Genomic DNA, 14,193 nt, shown 5'->3' with positions numbered 1-14,193 from the left:
TATATGTGTGTGTGTGTATATATAGATTTATTTTTTATTTTTTCCTGAGCTAATTGTTTATCATTTAAGCAGAGTGGACTTGCTGCATGGTTGTTACTTATGAATGGATATATTTGGATATATATATATATATATAAATATATATATATATATATATATATATATATATATATATATATATATATATATATATATATATATATATATATTAAATAAATATATATATATATATATATATATATATATATATATATATATATATATATATATATATATATATATATATATATATATATATATATATATATATATATATATATATATATATATATATATATATATATGTATATGTATATTGTGGGGGGGAGGGGTTTCTATTTATTTATTTATTTATTTGTTTAGTTAGTTAGTTAGTTAGTTAGTTAGTTAGTTAGTTAGTTAGTTAGTTAGTTAGTTAGTTAGTTAGTTAGTTAGTTAGTTAGTTAGTTAGTTAGTTAGTTAGTTAGTTAGTTAGTTAGTTATTTTGCATTTACCTCGGTAATAATAAGAGGAACCCGAGTGGTAAGCAGCACGGAAGGAATTCAAAGACGTACAGTAGGCGGGACGTAAGGCAGATTGACAGGTTTTTAAACGAATGAACCTTCATGATTAACCAATCAAAATCGACTAGGAAGCTGCAGACCACACTATGCTTTATGAAAACAATGGCTCAGAAAGTGCATTTCGTGTTTTCTTTCCATATGTGACATTTACACGTCTTATTATCAAGGAAATGTACTGCCGTAGTTTCACAACGTCAGAATGCCATGGAATACATTTTATGGGAAGATAAAAGTATCTGTTAGTTAGTTAGTGTTAGTTAGTTTAAAAATCACTATGCTCCTATCGTCTGTCCATCACGGAGTCAGGACAGTTCCAGGCGTCTTTAAGACAAGGTTTGTTTTTTCTGAGTTCAAGTCAAAGTAGTGGCACTGGTGCATACATTTTGTCCTGCCCAAATTGTAACATGTCTCTTAGTATATTCATCTAAATTTGCTGTGTTTTGGCTCTCATTGGCCTCATAGAATCCCAATCGAGTGTATTGTTGTTTTTATAGCAGATGGACTCCACTCTTCAGGCACCTGAGCTCCTTTGATGGAGTACCCCCTACTGAAACTATCTTTGCATTATCATCAGGCCATGGTAAGTGCGGTGTTGCTGTGGTCCGGATCAGTGGACCCGCATCTTCAACAGCCCTCAGGTGTATGGCGGGGCTGACACGCAACCTGCCTCTTCCTCGGAGCGCATTGTTAAGGAGCATCACGCATCCTCAGTCAAAAGAGGTGCTGGACCGTGGGATTGTCCTTTGGTTCCCAGGTGTTTAAAACACTTTACATTACTCGGACACATTTGATTTTGACATTTAATCTCTGACTATTCTGTCTTTCTTGTTACCAGCTCCTCATAGTTTCACAGGAGAGGACAGTGTTGAGTTTCACATCCATGGAGGTCCAGCTGTTACCGCTGCTGTCCTTCAGGCTCTAGGTAACTTTCTCTATCTTTGTAGACCAAGAATACATTGATGCAGTGTTATACTATGACAAACACACAAGCTTGACAAGAAACTGACCAAAAAACAAAACTTTTTTTTATTCCACTTGCTTCTTTTTGCCTGTAGAGAGCAGTGTTGTATCAGTTTTGAAGGACAGTCTGGAAGCCAGTCAGGAAAAAAAAAAAAAAACAGAAACCGGTTAATATGCCATATTTTGCTGCATTCGAAGACCATATTTTGTGTTGGATAGTTTGAATAGTTGGAGACATTAAAAACAATGACAACAATTAGTCTCACATGAACCCTACTTGATACATGACTCTGATTTGATCTTTCTCCTTGTGTGCTTGTGATTGTGTCTTGTCCACAAATGACATTCATTTCTTTAATCATGTTTGCATGCTGGGTTCGATTTATTTCTCAGGAAGTGTGCCTGGCATGAGGCCCGCTGAGTCTGGGGAGTTCACGCGAAGAGCCTTTCAAGCAGGGAAACTCGGGCTGACGGAGGTAGGTCCAATACATCTGAGAGCACATTGTTCAGTCGGTCAAGGTCCTTCAGTTATTTCCAAAGAGGACTCGTATCAAGTGCAGCGAAGCCCACAACCAGAAAAATCCAAAGAATGTCCTCCTTGCTTGCCCTTTCGTGTTCCTCACAGCCCACAATGAGGTGCTCTAAAGCAGCAACACCAACACATTATCATCTTCTTGCAGGTAGAGGGACTCGGGGATCTGATCCATGCCGAGACTGAGGCCCAGAGGAGACAGGCATTAAGGCAAATGTCAGGAGAACTTGGCCATCTCTATCAGAGCTGGAGTCAAAACATGAAACGGGTACGTTGGATTTACCCACCTCAACTTCTATGCCGGCTGCCCACCCTTGACTGTAATTCTATTTAGGTGACGACGGAGTCCCCAAAGTCGAGTGAAATGAGTTTAGAGATGATTTGAGCTTTGTGGCTTGACCCATTATTCTTTGTGGAAGTAGCTGTTTTCCTTTACTGTGGTCATAAAAGGCGGAGTGTGGCCAGTAAAATATTTTATGGGTCCTCAAAATACACCTCACATCATTTCACTAATCTGACAAACACATTGTTGTCTTTTCACATCACGTGACTCTATGTGGAGGAACATTCTGGACTCTAGCCAAACGCTCCCGTGTTTCACCAGATGGGAGCAACTGTTCCAGGTGTTTCTCTTGAGAAACTTCCTGAGATTTTTTTTTTGCTTTAGGTTTCCTAATAACATCTTTGTTTTAGGTTCAGACCTCTGGGAATGTGACAATAAGATGAAATGAGAAGTACCTTCTGTGTTATGGAGCTTTTTTAAAAAAAACAATATCACGTGTGTATGGCTTCCTGTTTTTCTTCACCTATACTATACTCTTATTGTGCGTGTTCCGCAACGTCAATCATGATACTGATTTGTCATGTGGTGGAAATACAGAGACTTTCCACAACACATTTCAAACTCTTCAATTGTGTATTTTGGTTTTCCATTATAGATGTCAGATGCTCACTTCACTACGGTCGCCATGGGGATCTCAATTTAAACATTTATGATCATCTCCACTTCTTTTTCAGTGTCTTGCCCATGTGGAGGCCTTCATAGACTTCAGTGAAGACGAGCTTATTGGGGATGGCGTCTTAACCAGAGGTATGTAGTCATTTCCAGGCCTTCAGAGAAAAATGCAGGGGTGCCAAAGCTCGTTACTCCCTGAGGAGAGCGGAGACAACTTCCCGTTTGGATCATTAACTGGCCGGGGTGTGCTTTTGCTGCACTGCGGGGAAAATGCAAAAAACGCTTTCCTTTGAGGAAGCGTAAAGAGAGAGCAGTGGGACATTTGTCTTGCCTTCAAAGCCCAGCTCAGGAATAGTAGCGTCAGCATTACCGCGTCGACTGCTTTCCCACGTGTGAGCAAAGCTTCTGTCGCCTGCTGTCTGGCATTGGCACAACTTTGTGGAGAACTTTTATCAGTTCCAACACAATATAGCCTGGGAACTGTTTTGGTGGCACGGAATGTGGGCTCATGCCTCAGAGGTGCAAAATAAGAATAGATTCCGCTTTAAAAATAGCAAGCCTCGCTGGCACATTGTCTTTTTCCACACTGCCACACGCAAAAATGCCCCAACGGATGGGGACAACATGTTTGTGAGTAGTTCTAGGTCAAAGTCATGTTTTGATTTCGGAATAATCCGCAGAATCATTCATACGCGATGCGTTTGAACTTGAAGTCATATTTGACCAAACAAAGCCCTTGACCTAGTTTTTGTCTAGACAAATAGCATCTTTCCTTCAAAGCGCAGACATCTCATAAACAAAGACAAGAAGGTGAAGTCGAGCACCATACCGACGTCATGTCCCGTTCCTGTGTTTTCAGTGGATGGAATGGTGCGGGATTTGCAAAGTGAGGTGCTGCGGCACCTGAGGGACCAGAGGAGGGGCGAGCGGCTACGCAGCGGGGTGCAGGTGGTCATCGCGGGAGCCACCAATGCGGGCAAAAGCAGCCTCCTCAACACACTCTGTAAGAAAAAAAACACATTTCATCGAATATATAGATCTATTTTTTCTGTTCCATGCTTGTATGGCCATCATGTCGTTTCCCATGTTGTGTCAAGCTCATCAAACGCGTGTTGTTTATAAACTAAGGATGTATTTGTTTGGCATATTGTATCCTGAAAGCATTTCCAATTACACTACATAAACTATCCTGAGTGGAGACGTGTACAGTCACCCCAGAGCTTCCTATTAGAATCATTTGTTGAACTGTCTGGAGAGCATCAATCAATCACTTCCATCTATTGCACCTCTGTAAAGGATCATTCATGAATCTGATCTTTTGAAATCCAGGCCAGAGACCTGCAGCCATTGTGTCCCCCATTGCCGGAACCACCAGAGATGTGGTGGAGACGGCTCTAGACGTTGGCGGCTTTCCTCTTGTCTTGAGCGATACAGCAGGCCTCAGAGATACTCGGGACCTGGTGGAGAAAGAGGGCGTCCGTCGAGCTCGTGAACGGTAGTACAATGTTTACATTACAGGGAACGTAATGGCCTGTCAGACATATTTGGTCAGTCGCTCTGTCTCCAAACAAAGGAAGGAAGAAATAAGTCATCATCATATAGTTACCAAAAAAAAACGTGAATATAAATACACGGAGAAACACTCCCAGGAGGTTGCATAATCCCGCCTTGTATTTACCACACCTCATCCGTGATGTTTGGAATGGACATATTGAGAGACAGCCGCTTCCCCTGTTTGGACTGAAAAAAAAACAAAGTCCTATTTGTCAAAGCCGTCATCACTGCACTAAGAAGCCACTAGGCAGACAGATGGACGAACGGTGACAAGCGAAACAATCCCAATGACATCAATGGGCAGACAGATGGAGCAATTATGACAAGTGATATGTTTGGTCCTAAACAATCCGAACGACATCAATGGGCTGAGTGTGCTGAATCCGTATCCTCTGACGCATGCGCTTAAAATTCCTGTCAGGGGCCATTTTGAACAAATGCTTCAAGTGGCAAGCTGCTGTGGAGGAAGGGTGTGCAGTTTGTGTCGTGCGTGAAGCGGGTCACGCACTTGTGACCTGTGTCACTACAGGAAGGATGGTGGTAAGTACAAGCATCCGCTACTGCTCCTGCTGTGAGCTTCTCTCCTGAGATGGACGTGGATCGGAGTCCTGTGCTTTCCCCCCAATGGAAATATGAATGGACAACAAAGACAATTGAAATGATAAATAACAAAGGAGTCTCATGCTGAGTCAAAAGATGAATAGAGAAAGAGAAAAAGCTCCATCCCCCTTAGTCCTCCTGAATTGTTGACTTTTTTCTCTAGAGTTGCGCAAGCAGATTTGACTCTGGTGGTTGTGGACTCTTCACTTCTCCCTACTGATGTCAAGCAAGCGCCAGACTTTCTTCAGGACCACCTCAGAAATGTCCTGCTCGATCAGAAGCAGATCCACGCAGGTACCGTGTTTACATATTGCTTTCAATATATTTGTATTGAAATACTTTTTTTTTTTTTCATCCCAGACTTACCATCTGACAGATTCCTTGTGGTCCTGAACAAGGCGGACTTGCTGCCTGAGCAACAGCGCCAAATGCTAAAAGTGAACTTTGGATGCATCTCTGGCCTTCCTCAGGTTTGTGTGATATCCTGTCACACTAATGAGGGACTTCAAGACTTCCTCGCAACACTGCACAGCAGAGTGAAGACTTTGTGAGTCAGCAACATTTATTTTCATCCTATTTTGTTTTGCTTGATGTCGTGTTTATGAATGACAGCCAATGAGTATTGCACTGAAGAATGATGACTTGAAGAAAATGGTGAATCCAATTAAAACTGCAATATCTGGCAGAAATATTTACGTTAGGGTTTCAAATTAGGGTTTCATACTAGGGTTAGGGTTTCAAAGTAGAGTTTAAAGCCATGGTTAGGGTTTCATACTAGAGTTAGGGTTTCAAACGAGGGTTTCAAACTTGGGTAAGGGTGGCACTTTTCATATCCTAAGTGCAGGAACTGAAGAAGTAAGGAAAAGGGGGACGTAAAACAATGGAATCCTTGCGCTATAAATAGATGTTGTTGTTTTTTTTAAATCCATATTTCACCAGTTCAGCAAATCAAACTTCCCATCTAGGTGTGGCGACCCTCTGTCTGGTGCCCCTAGCCTGACCCAAGCACGCCACAGAGCCCACCTGCAGCAATGTGTGGCCGCCTTGGATCAGTACCAGCGATACCGTGACCTCGACCTGGCTCTGGCAGCGGAGGGCATTCGCTTGGCTCTCACCAGCCTGGGCCGGATCACCGGAAAAGTTGGGCCCGAGGAGATACTGGATATTATTTTCAAAGACTTTTGCATCGGCAAATAGTTGGCTGGCCCATTTCCATGTCAATGATCATTCTGTAAATGGCCCCCACAGGCTGGAGAGTCAGTGAAAGAACCTTGGCACCGTGCCAAGCTTTGTGTCACTAAAAGAACACATTGCATTTTTGGCTCCGATCGGTTCCCGAGACACTGCAGATGGTATTTTCTTTCTTATCTGTGTGGAGTGTACACATGTGCGGCACACGATGTACGAGAGGTTGGCCAGTTTTTGGTCAGGTTTGAAAACAGTGTGTGGACTTTGATGAGTGTTTATTGGGCCCCTGAGTCCAAACAAATCAAATTTGGTGGCGCATAATAAAAGTGGCAGCACTTGACCACTGCAAGGTCACAACTCTCAGTACGGATGTTTGTATGTTCAGTCTGACCTGGAACAGCAGTTGTCATTTCAGCTGCATCCACTCATTCTTCTGTTTTTGTTTTGCTGTGTTAAAGCTGGCAGTTGATTCGACCAACATATTTGGGGTTTAAAAAAAATAAAAAAAATTGGACACTCAAATGCCAGTCATATTTTATTTTAATAAACATTTAAACCTGTTAAAACTTGTCTGGTGTTTTTTTTCTTGTTTTTATTTTTTTGGGCATGAAAACAAAAATCGGACATTGGTTAACTGCTTTATATGATAATACATATGTATATGTGTATTACGTTGTATAATATCTGTTGGTGTCCCCTAAAATAAAGAGCAAGTAGTCAAATACACATTCTTGACGCATACAAAAATGCATAAAGTAACTAGGAAAATGGTGGTTTACCTAATGCAGTGCTTCTCAAATAGTGGGGCGCGCCCCCCAAGGGGTGCTATTCCTGGGGGGGCGCGTGTGACCCTGGGGAACAGGCTTTTTTTTTGGCAGTACTAGAATAAAGTGTAATTGCGCGTTTACTACAGCAGGGGGCAGTGGCGCTCTCATTGTTACTTCTGTCACGTTTGCGACAGTGCAACATTTTACGACTTACAAGACAAGTTAGGATAGTCACGGTGGGGAGGGGGGGCGCGAATAGTTTTCTTCTTGCTAGGGGGGGGCGTAACAGAAAATAATTGAGAAGCACTGGGTTAAATAAAGGTTAACCTAAAAAAAAAAAAAAAAGTGAACCCTGAACTTTGAACCCGCGGTGACCCCGCGGTGACCCCGTGGCCCCGCGGTGACCCCGTGGTGACCCCGTGGTGACCCCGTGGTGACCCCTGGGTGACCTTTGAACCCTTAACTTTCAACTCTAGTTAAACATCGAAAATGTGCACATGACCCCGTGAACTTTGAACCGACCTTTGACCCCTGGGTGAACTTTGAACCGTAAACTTTGACCTTTGACCCCTAGCTAATTACGTTTTTTTTTTTTTTTTTAAACCGGCATAGCAGAACGATCCATGGTCTTCAGATGCCGCGCTGTCGCCATCTCCTGGTCAGTTAGTGAAATGCTTTTGCTGATGTTTTTTTTTCTCTCAATTAAAACAAATCAATTAGCCAGTTGGTTTTCTTTATTTAATATCTATTATCAGACAAAACCAAATTGTGAATCAGTCACCTAGGCTATAGCAGAACAAACAATCCATGGTCTTCAGATGCCACGCTGTCGCCATCTCCTGGTCAGCTAGTGAAACTTTTCGCCACTTTCACGTTCCGCAGAAGCTAAAACTTTTCACGCAGGTGCGCTTAACGAGGGAATCACACGGACACTCCATTAGGTACAGCGCCAGTTTCAAGTGTACCTAATAACAGGCCACTTTATGCAGTGTACCTAATGGGAGTGTCCAAATGACGTCACAGAGCAACCAGCCAATCAGGAGGTGGGGGTGAGGGCGGGTGTGGCACTTTTCACTTTCTATGAAGCTTTGACCATGATTTTTCCCTAATGAAGTGGCCTGTTATTAGGTACACCTAAAAATGGCGGTGTACCTAATGGAGTGTCCGAGTGACGTCACAGTTCTAACAGCCAATCAGGAGGTGGGGGTGCCCTTTTCACTATGATATAATAAATATAATATAATATAATATAATATAATATAATATAAATTGTCCACCACAAGACTTGGATTTAGACCATTTACTTTCAAGATTAAAATACTTCCAAAATGACATTGCTCTCCCTCACAGGGCAAGTTTATCAGACGCTACCTCCAGAATTTGGGAGTGGAGAGGATGGAATGTCATCATTGAATATTTGTGGGATCAGCTTGGCTCTGCATTTCCCAATCAAATGTTGCTTGATGTGAGCCCCCCCCCCCCAAAAAAAGCCCAAGCACCCAAAACTATGCAGACATGGAGTGAGCCAGGTCTCCTCCAGGCTGTGAGACAGGAACAAGATGAGGCGCTGAACGCGGTGGCTTTTGTTCCCCTGTCAATCGAGCCTTGATCAAATATTTACATTTCTTTCTTGAACCCGTCACCCTTCTTCCCCATTCGCTGCTCGCTGACGACATTTGCTCGCTATGAACGGCGTCAGAAGCGCCTTTCTTTTGCGTGTCTCTGCGCTCGGACTTTTCTTTTCCTCTTCCCGCTCGACTCTTGTCAGCCTTTCCTTGTTCTTCTCGATAAATGACGAGCCAAGGAAGGAGGGGATGTTCTGAGCTAAATGTGGCACTTGCTGTCCAACACATCAAAGGCCTTAGTGCTCTTAGTTTTATGGCAGCACAATCTGAATAGAGAATGGACAGAAGATGACAAAGCTTTTTTACGACCTTCATTTTAGTTTCAATTCAAGACACGAAACGACCTTTTCAATGCATGTTGTATGACAATATCCAATGATTGTAATATTTTTTATCATCTAGTGGTGGTGTGTGTGTGTGTGTGTTACTAAAAAGTGCTAAACAAAGGAGTTCTTGTGTCACATTGAATGTATTGTTAACGTTAACCGGATAAAAGCCTGCTGCTTTGTATGCAGCCAATAAATCTTGAGTATGAAATACTTACGTCTTGTTATCTTATCCTGAACTTCAAGTTCACAGATGGCGTGCTGTGACCTTTTGGATGTGCACTAACTTTCTTGGCTACCAATATGGAAAGCCACTGGAATATCCTGGACATAACACATTTGCACTTTAATCACCAGAAACACAAAACGAATTCATCCATCATTTTAAGGGTTCATTTAATTTATTAAACTGAAAGACGTTATGTAGAGAACACTTGAGCCACGATTCAGAGCGTCGTGCTCCCTTTATTTCCATTCAGTGTTAAACACAAAGAGTGAAACAACAAAAACACTTGCTTTTCTCCACGAGTATTCTTCTTATAAACAATAATAAAGTGATCCAAGAAAACAACGATAACTTACAGCCGTTGATTTCGTGAGCATAAAGGAGAGGAGAAAGATTCGCGAGTAACGCTAACGTCCCAGGAACGCATTCGTTGTCAAGCCGCTTCAACAGAAATATGCGCAACTTCCGGTGCATTTCAGAATACATTTCCGGTTTGCTTCCGAACGACTTCCGTGCATAGAAAACATTTCTTAGCATAAAGTCTACATTAAATAAATCAGTTTTAAGTACACAAACAATTCTAACATCAAGAAAACAATTCTGAGGGCAGAAAAGAAAGCAAGGTTTAGAAACAATGTGAGTACCACACACAAGTAATATTTACACCAGTTTTTTTTTTTTTTTACATGACCCTGACTGAAGCCTGAAGAGATACACACATTTATTACAACAAATCATGAGTGTATGTGACATCAGTATAGTTACAGAACGTTCTTAGTCTCGTTCGTCATGTCTTGATATCAAATTCACACACCGTCGTCCATACAATGTTCATCTCGCCTGAAGGGGAAAAAAGAAAATGTGACTAAATAACAATTCGACTGCAAAGACAGAAGATTTGATGTGGTCGAAATTGACATCATGACATTGAATGTCTTGCAATCTGGAAACATAAAAATTACCGTTGGAGTTTGGCTGAGGCTTGGCCAGTTTACTGTGATTGCACACACACACACACACGCACGAGTTGCCAAGTTCAACTCGAGCGCATTCAAGAGTTGTTATCTCGGCCACCCATCCATCCTTCCTGCTGCTGCTTCTGATTCCTCTCAAATGCTGAGTCCACACACGTCCACCTCACCTCTGCACCATGCTCCATTTATTCAGAGGACACTGACATCCCCTTATGTGTGTGCCAGTTGAGAGTATTGTACCTTGCAATTGGGCAATGCCCTGAGGGTTTGCAGCTCATTTTCTTTCCGGGCCAAAGTGTCCGCTAGCGATTGTTTCTGCTCTCTTAGAGCAGTCTGCTCAGTCAGCACTTTGGCCATCTGAAAAGCACATGTTTGTTTAAGAGGGAGAATACGAAGAAAGGGTTGGATGGCGGCGTGCTTAAAAGAACCTTGTCGTCATGAGCGGTCTGCTTGAGTTGCAGCTGCGTGCTGGTCTCGATGATGGTCTCGTTGCGGTTCCGTTCGCAAGTCGTCAGCTCAGCGCGCAAGTGGGAGTTTTGCACCTCCAGTCGGCTTGACGTGGATTGGATCTCAGCCACCTTCAACAGGAAGACAGAAAAAATGACATTGCATGGACTCAGTGGTTGGGAATCACTGGATTTTTATTTTTCTATTTATCTCAATAAGAAAAAAAAAACTCAATGAGATCAAAAGAAATTAGCTATGGGCTACAAGTGGAATACTTTCAGAAAACAATGACCCAACATTTTCAGGCCAATTGGATTTATTGCGTTATGTGGAGAGGATATGTATCTTTTGTTCTCCATAACTTGCCATTGTATGAGTAGCGCTGGAAATCACCTCCATTGACCTTAAGTTCACCTCATTGGGCAGCTGTGTCCTTAACTCGGTGAAATTGTATTTTTCCAGAGGAAATGCATCCTCTCTGGAGGTTGCACATTTTTCTCTGTGGTATGTCTGAATCAACTTTAAAAAATAATAATAAATAAATAAATAAAATAAATCCTGTGCACGTACCTTGTTGCCCACATTGTCCAAATACAGCTGAAACTTGTTCTCCACATCTCTGGACAGGTTGGTGCAGCTGTTTCTTATCTTCTCCACTTGCTCCTGCTGGCTTTCACAGGTGAGGTGAAAGGTCAGCTGGTGGGGGAACAGGTTGTTGATTTTGTTCAGAAAATCCCTGGTCACCAATTGGATTCCATCCAGCGAATGAGCAAAGTCCTCTTTACATTTCCTGGTGAAAGATAATGTTTGGAATTGAAATGATTGGTTCAGTTTTCCACAAACAGCCACACACACGGGTGTACCCGGTGTAGATGGTGAGCTGCTCCTTGAACATGGTGTTCTCTTTGCGAAGAGAGATGACGTCCTGGTGGTGGACGTCTCTGTCCTTAAGGGCGTTGTCCCGTTCCTGACTCAGGTAGTGGACCATGTGAGTGAAGTTGGTTTTGATGAGTTCAATCATTGCTTTCTGCTGCGCGTTGAGGCCCTGTAAAGTTCTCAGCTCATCTGGAGAGATGGCACGGCTGTTTTAGAATATTGGCTCATGACGAGGTGGTTGCGAAAGTTTGTCCAAGTTTCAGATTTAAAAAAAAAAATATTTATTATTTATATTGTTTTTTTCAATGCAAACATGACAGGCTTACCTTTTAGTTTTACAATAAAATGTTTGATGTATTTGATTACTGGAGTAAAAATATGAAACGAATTTAGTCTTGGAAAATCATTCAATCATACAAGTATAATTATGCTGTGGATTTTTGTAAAAAAAAAAAAAAGTCCACAAAGGTTCATTTCTAAAAACTTTACAAGTAAGGATGGATGGGAATACATACTGCTAGTAGTGACGGCAACCGGTTGTTGTATGGGGGGAGTCGGGCAGCGCATCCCCATGTTTCGCGTCGTCATCTGCCTCTCACAGTTGGCCTGCATAAAGATTTTGTTTGAATTAAAAAAACAACAACAACAGTATCACTGCCCAAACATATCCACTTACTAATTTAGTCATCAGGTAAAACTTTGTGGCGTTGGCATCGGCCATAAGCTGCTCCAGCTGTTTGGCAAGTGCTTCTTTCTCAGCTGTACGTGCCCCGAGTTGAGCTCCCAGCTCGCCTTTCTCCTTCCTCAGCTGTATGTTGTTCTCACTCAACCTGTTGAAGCCCTGCTCCAGCTCCTGCACACAAGCACAGGATCTCAAAAAGTATCGATGACAAAGATGAACCTGCATCCTTCTTAGTGGAAGCATTGTCCTACTCAAAATGGTCATAATTTCAAATGTGAAAGAGTAATCAAATCCCTCACCTTGACTCTCATCTCCTCGGCGGACTTCTCCGGCTGCCCGTAGATGAGGAACAGCACGAGGCTGATGATGATGAGGGACTGGATGAGTGAGGAGAAGAAGAACACAATCCTCATGTAGTAGCCACAGCTCTTGCCTTTGGGTTTGTGCAACGGCTCCTTGGCCTCCAGGCCAAATTTGGCCCGGGAATAGCTGCTACTGTACATGTTTGGAGGTGAAATGGTGCAGACTGCTTTGGAAGATCAAAACAGGACTTGCTTGGAGGTCCAAAAAGTTCTCCCCCTTGAAATGCAGAAGTGGCAAAGTTGTCCCGTCTTGAGAGCTTGCGACGCAGCGCAACACGCACGTATGGACGTATGTAAACAAAGATCCCGACCAGAGTAGTGGGGCCATGTTTATAAATGCTGCTGGGGCCACATTTCCAGTCCATCCTGGCCCTGCCCTCACCTCACATACCTCCCCTTCTTCATCCCCCACCACCCTCCCCTCTCCTCCCATTGACCTCTGCCACTATTCCAGTCTCTGGCTGCCTCACCAACTCATACTTAAAGTCATTATTACAAAACTTGACATTCTAGTTTGTCATGTCAAATAATATTAAAGATTTGGATCATTAGCAAGCTCTTGCAAATTATAATACTATAAATTCCATAATAAAGTGCAGGTACTAAGGTAAAATTGAGGCAAACAATCTTCACAATGGTTTTAGCACTAAACCACGTTCTATATTTCGACTTGGGATCCCACTGTCAGAATCCAGTCACTGAGCATCTTTTCAAAATCTGCATTTATGATTTTTTTTTGCAGTAATAGCACTGAAAAAAGGCATTAGAAGAACCCAGTTAGTCTTTTGACCCCCCTCCCTCACAAACTCATTGAAGACTCTCAGTGATGTAATTGAATTTCCCTTAATGATATTGCATTGCTTTGCTCCTCCCCAAATTCCCCAGACCAACAAAATAAAAAAAAAAACAGCATATCCTGTCCCAAGCAAGTACGGAAAGGAGTCGTGGCAGCGGAGGAGTAAAGGAATGAAAACAATGGGGAGCTGTCATTCTTCAGGGATGAGCGGATAACCAATTCTCCCAGCAGTAGTCGCTGGGCACCACACACACGCTTTTTCTTATCTGCAGCCGTGACGTGAGGACCCGCCGACACTGGAAAAAGGGGAAAGGTCTTTGTGGGCCCCGAGCTTTCCTGCTCCCCATTGTCTCGCTAACAACATGCCGTCAACGGGGAAAACCTCAATTATGAAGGCTTGAGTGACAGAAAGTGATGAACTATCACAAGTGGAGACTGATGCTGGATTCAAAACAGGAAACTTTGTGCTGGAGGGATAAGAAAGAAACAACTGCTTTAGATAAGTAACAGGAGACGTCTTTAGAACCTAAGTCATATTCACGCCAGAAGTGGATAAGCCATATCATTCATTAAGATAATTATTCAGTCCATTGTTCTACCAGCCAGCATGAGGCAGAAAAGCAAGAAAAATGTGGATATTACGGCCCGGCCCTCCGGACTGGAGTCGGGCGTTTCTACTCGACTTTCCAGGAGAAACGCTGCCGCCTTCTGACGACTTGAC

The 14,193-nt window shown here is 42.7% G+C and overlaps 2 protein-coding genes across 4 annotated transcripts; one reads left to right on the top strand and one right to left on the bottom strand.

Moving 5' to 3' along the window:
- Positions 1–652: 652 nt before the first annotated feature.
- gtpbp3 (GTP binding protein 3, mitochondrial) lies at positions 653–6,957 on the top strand. Of its 2 annotated transcripts, none has more exons than XM_061297573.1 (11): positions 653–935; positions 1,177–1,356; positions 1,438–1,524; positions 1,956–2,042; positions 2,247–2,362; positions 3,112–3,184; positions 3,909–4,052; positions 4,379–4,544; positions 5,367–5,497; positions 5,564–5,750; positions 6,169–6,957. In XM_061297573.1, the coding sequence occupies exons 2-11, from the start codon at positions 1,245–1,247 to the stop codon at positions 6,398–6,400; spliced, it is 1,335 nt and encodes a 444-aa protein (XP_061153557.1). In that variant the 5' UTR covers positions 653–935; positions 1,177–1,244; the 3' UTR covers positions 6,401–6,957. The 2 variants fall into 2 exon arrangements, with proteins under 2 accessions (XP_061153557.1, XP_061153556.1); XM_061297572.1 differs by having other exon boundaries at positions 1,097–1,356.
- Positions 6,958–7,874: 917 nt separating this feature from the next.
- Positions 7,875–13,824, bottom strand: plvapb (plasmalemma vesicle associated protein b). 2 transcript variants are annotated; one of them, XR_009717899.1, is made up of 10 exons: positions 12,614–13,824; positions 12,309–12,485; positions 12,148–12,238; positions 11,620–11,821; positions 11,327–11,546; positions 10,738–10,887; positions 10,550–10,666; positions 9,692–10,175; positions 9,328–9,433; positions 7,875–9,049 (listed from the first exon to the last, which is right to left on the bottom strand). XR_009717899.1 is itself a non-coding variant. In XM_061297579.1 (8 exons), exons 1-8 carry the CDS (start codon positions 12,815–12,817, stop codon positions 10,167–10,169), a joined length of 1,170 nt encoding a protein of 389 aa, XP_061153563.1. In that variant the 5' UTR covers positions 12,818–13,824; the 3' UTR covers positions 9,489–10,166. The 2 variants fall into 2 exon arrangements, 1 of the variants encoding a protein (XP_061153563.1); XM_061297579.1 differs by lacking the exons at positions 7,875–9,049; positions 9,328–9,433 and having other exon boundaries at positions 9,489–10,175.
- Between the last annotated feature and the right edge of the window lie 369 nt (positions 13,825–14,193).

Source organism: Syngnathus typhle, linkage group LG14 (assembly GCF_033458585.1).
Source record: "Syngnathus typhle isolate RoL2023-S1 ecotype Sweden linkage group LG14, RoL_Styp_1.0, whole genome shotgun sequence".
NCBI lineage: Eukaryota > Metazoa > Chordata > Actinopteri > Syngnathiformes > Syngnathidae > Syngnathus > Syngnathus typhle.
The sequence above is the reverse complement of the archived record's forward strand: the minus strand, read 5'-3'. Positions and strand labels throughout refer to the sequence as shown.

Bases quoted from the DNA above. Each gene is read 5' to 3' on its own strand.
- gtpbp3 (XM_061297572.1), top strand. From the start codon at position 877: ATGCTCCTATCGTCTGTCCATCACGGAGTCAGGACAGTTCCAGGCGTC. The intron at 4,053-4,378 runs GTAAGAAAAAAA...TTTGAAATCCAG, and splicing joins CAGCCTCCTCAACACACTCT to GCCAGAGACCTGCAGCCATT. The intron at 5,498-5,563 runs GTACCGTGTTTA...TTTTCATCCCAG, and splicing joins TCAGAAGCAGATCCACGCAG to ACTTACCATCTGACAGATTC.
- plvapb (XM_061297579.1), bottom strand. From the start codon at position 12,817: ATGTACAGTAGCAGCTATTCCCGGGCCAAATTTGGCCTGGAGGCCAAG. The intron at 12,239-12,308 runs GTAAGTGGATAT...ATCTTTATGCAG, and splicing joins TTTACCTGATGACTAAATTA to GCCAACTGTGAGAGGCAGAT. The intron at 10,888-11,326 runs GTACGTGCACAG...TTCCTGTTGAAG, and splicing joins TGGACAATGTGGGCAACAAG to GTGGCTGAGATCCAATCCAC.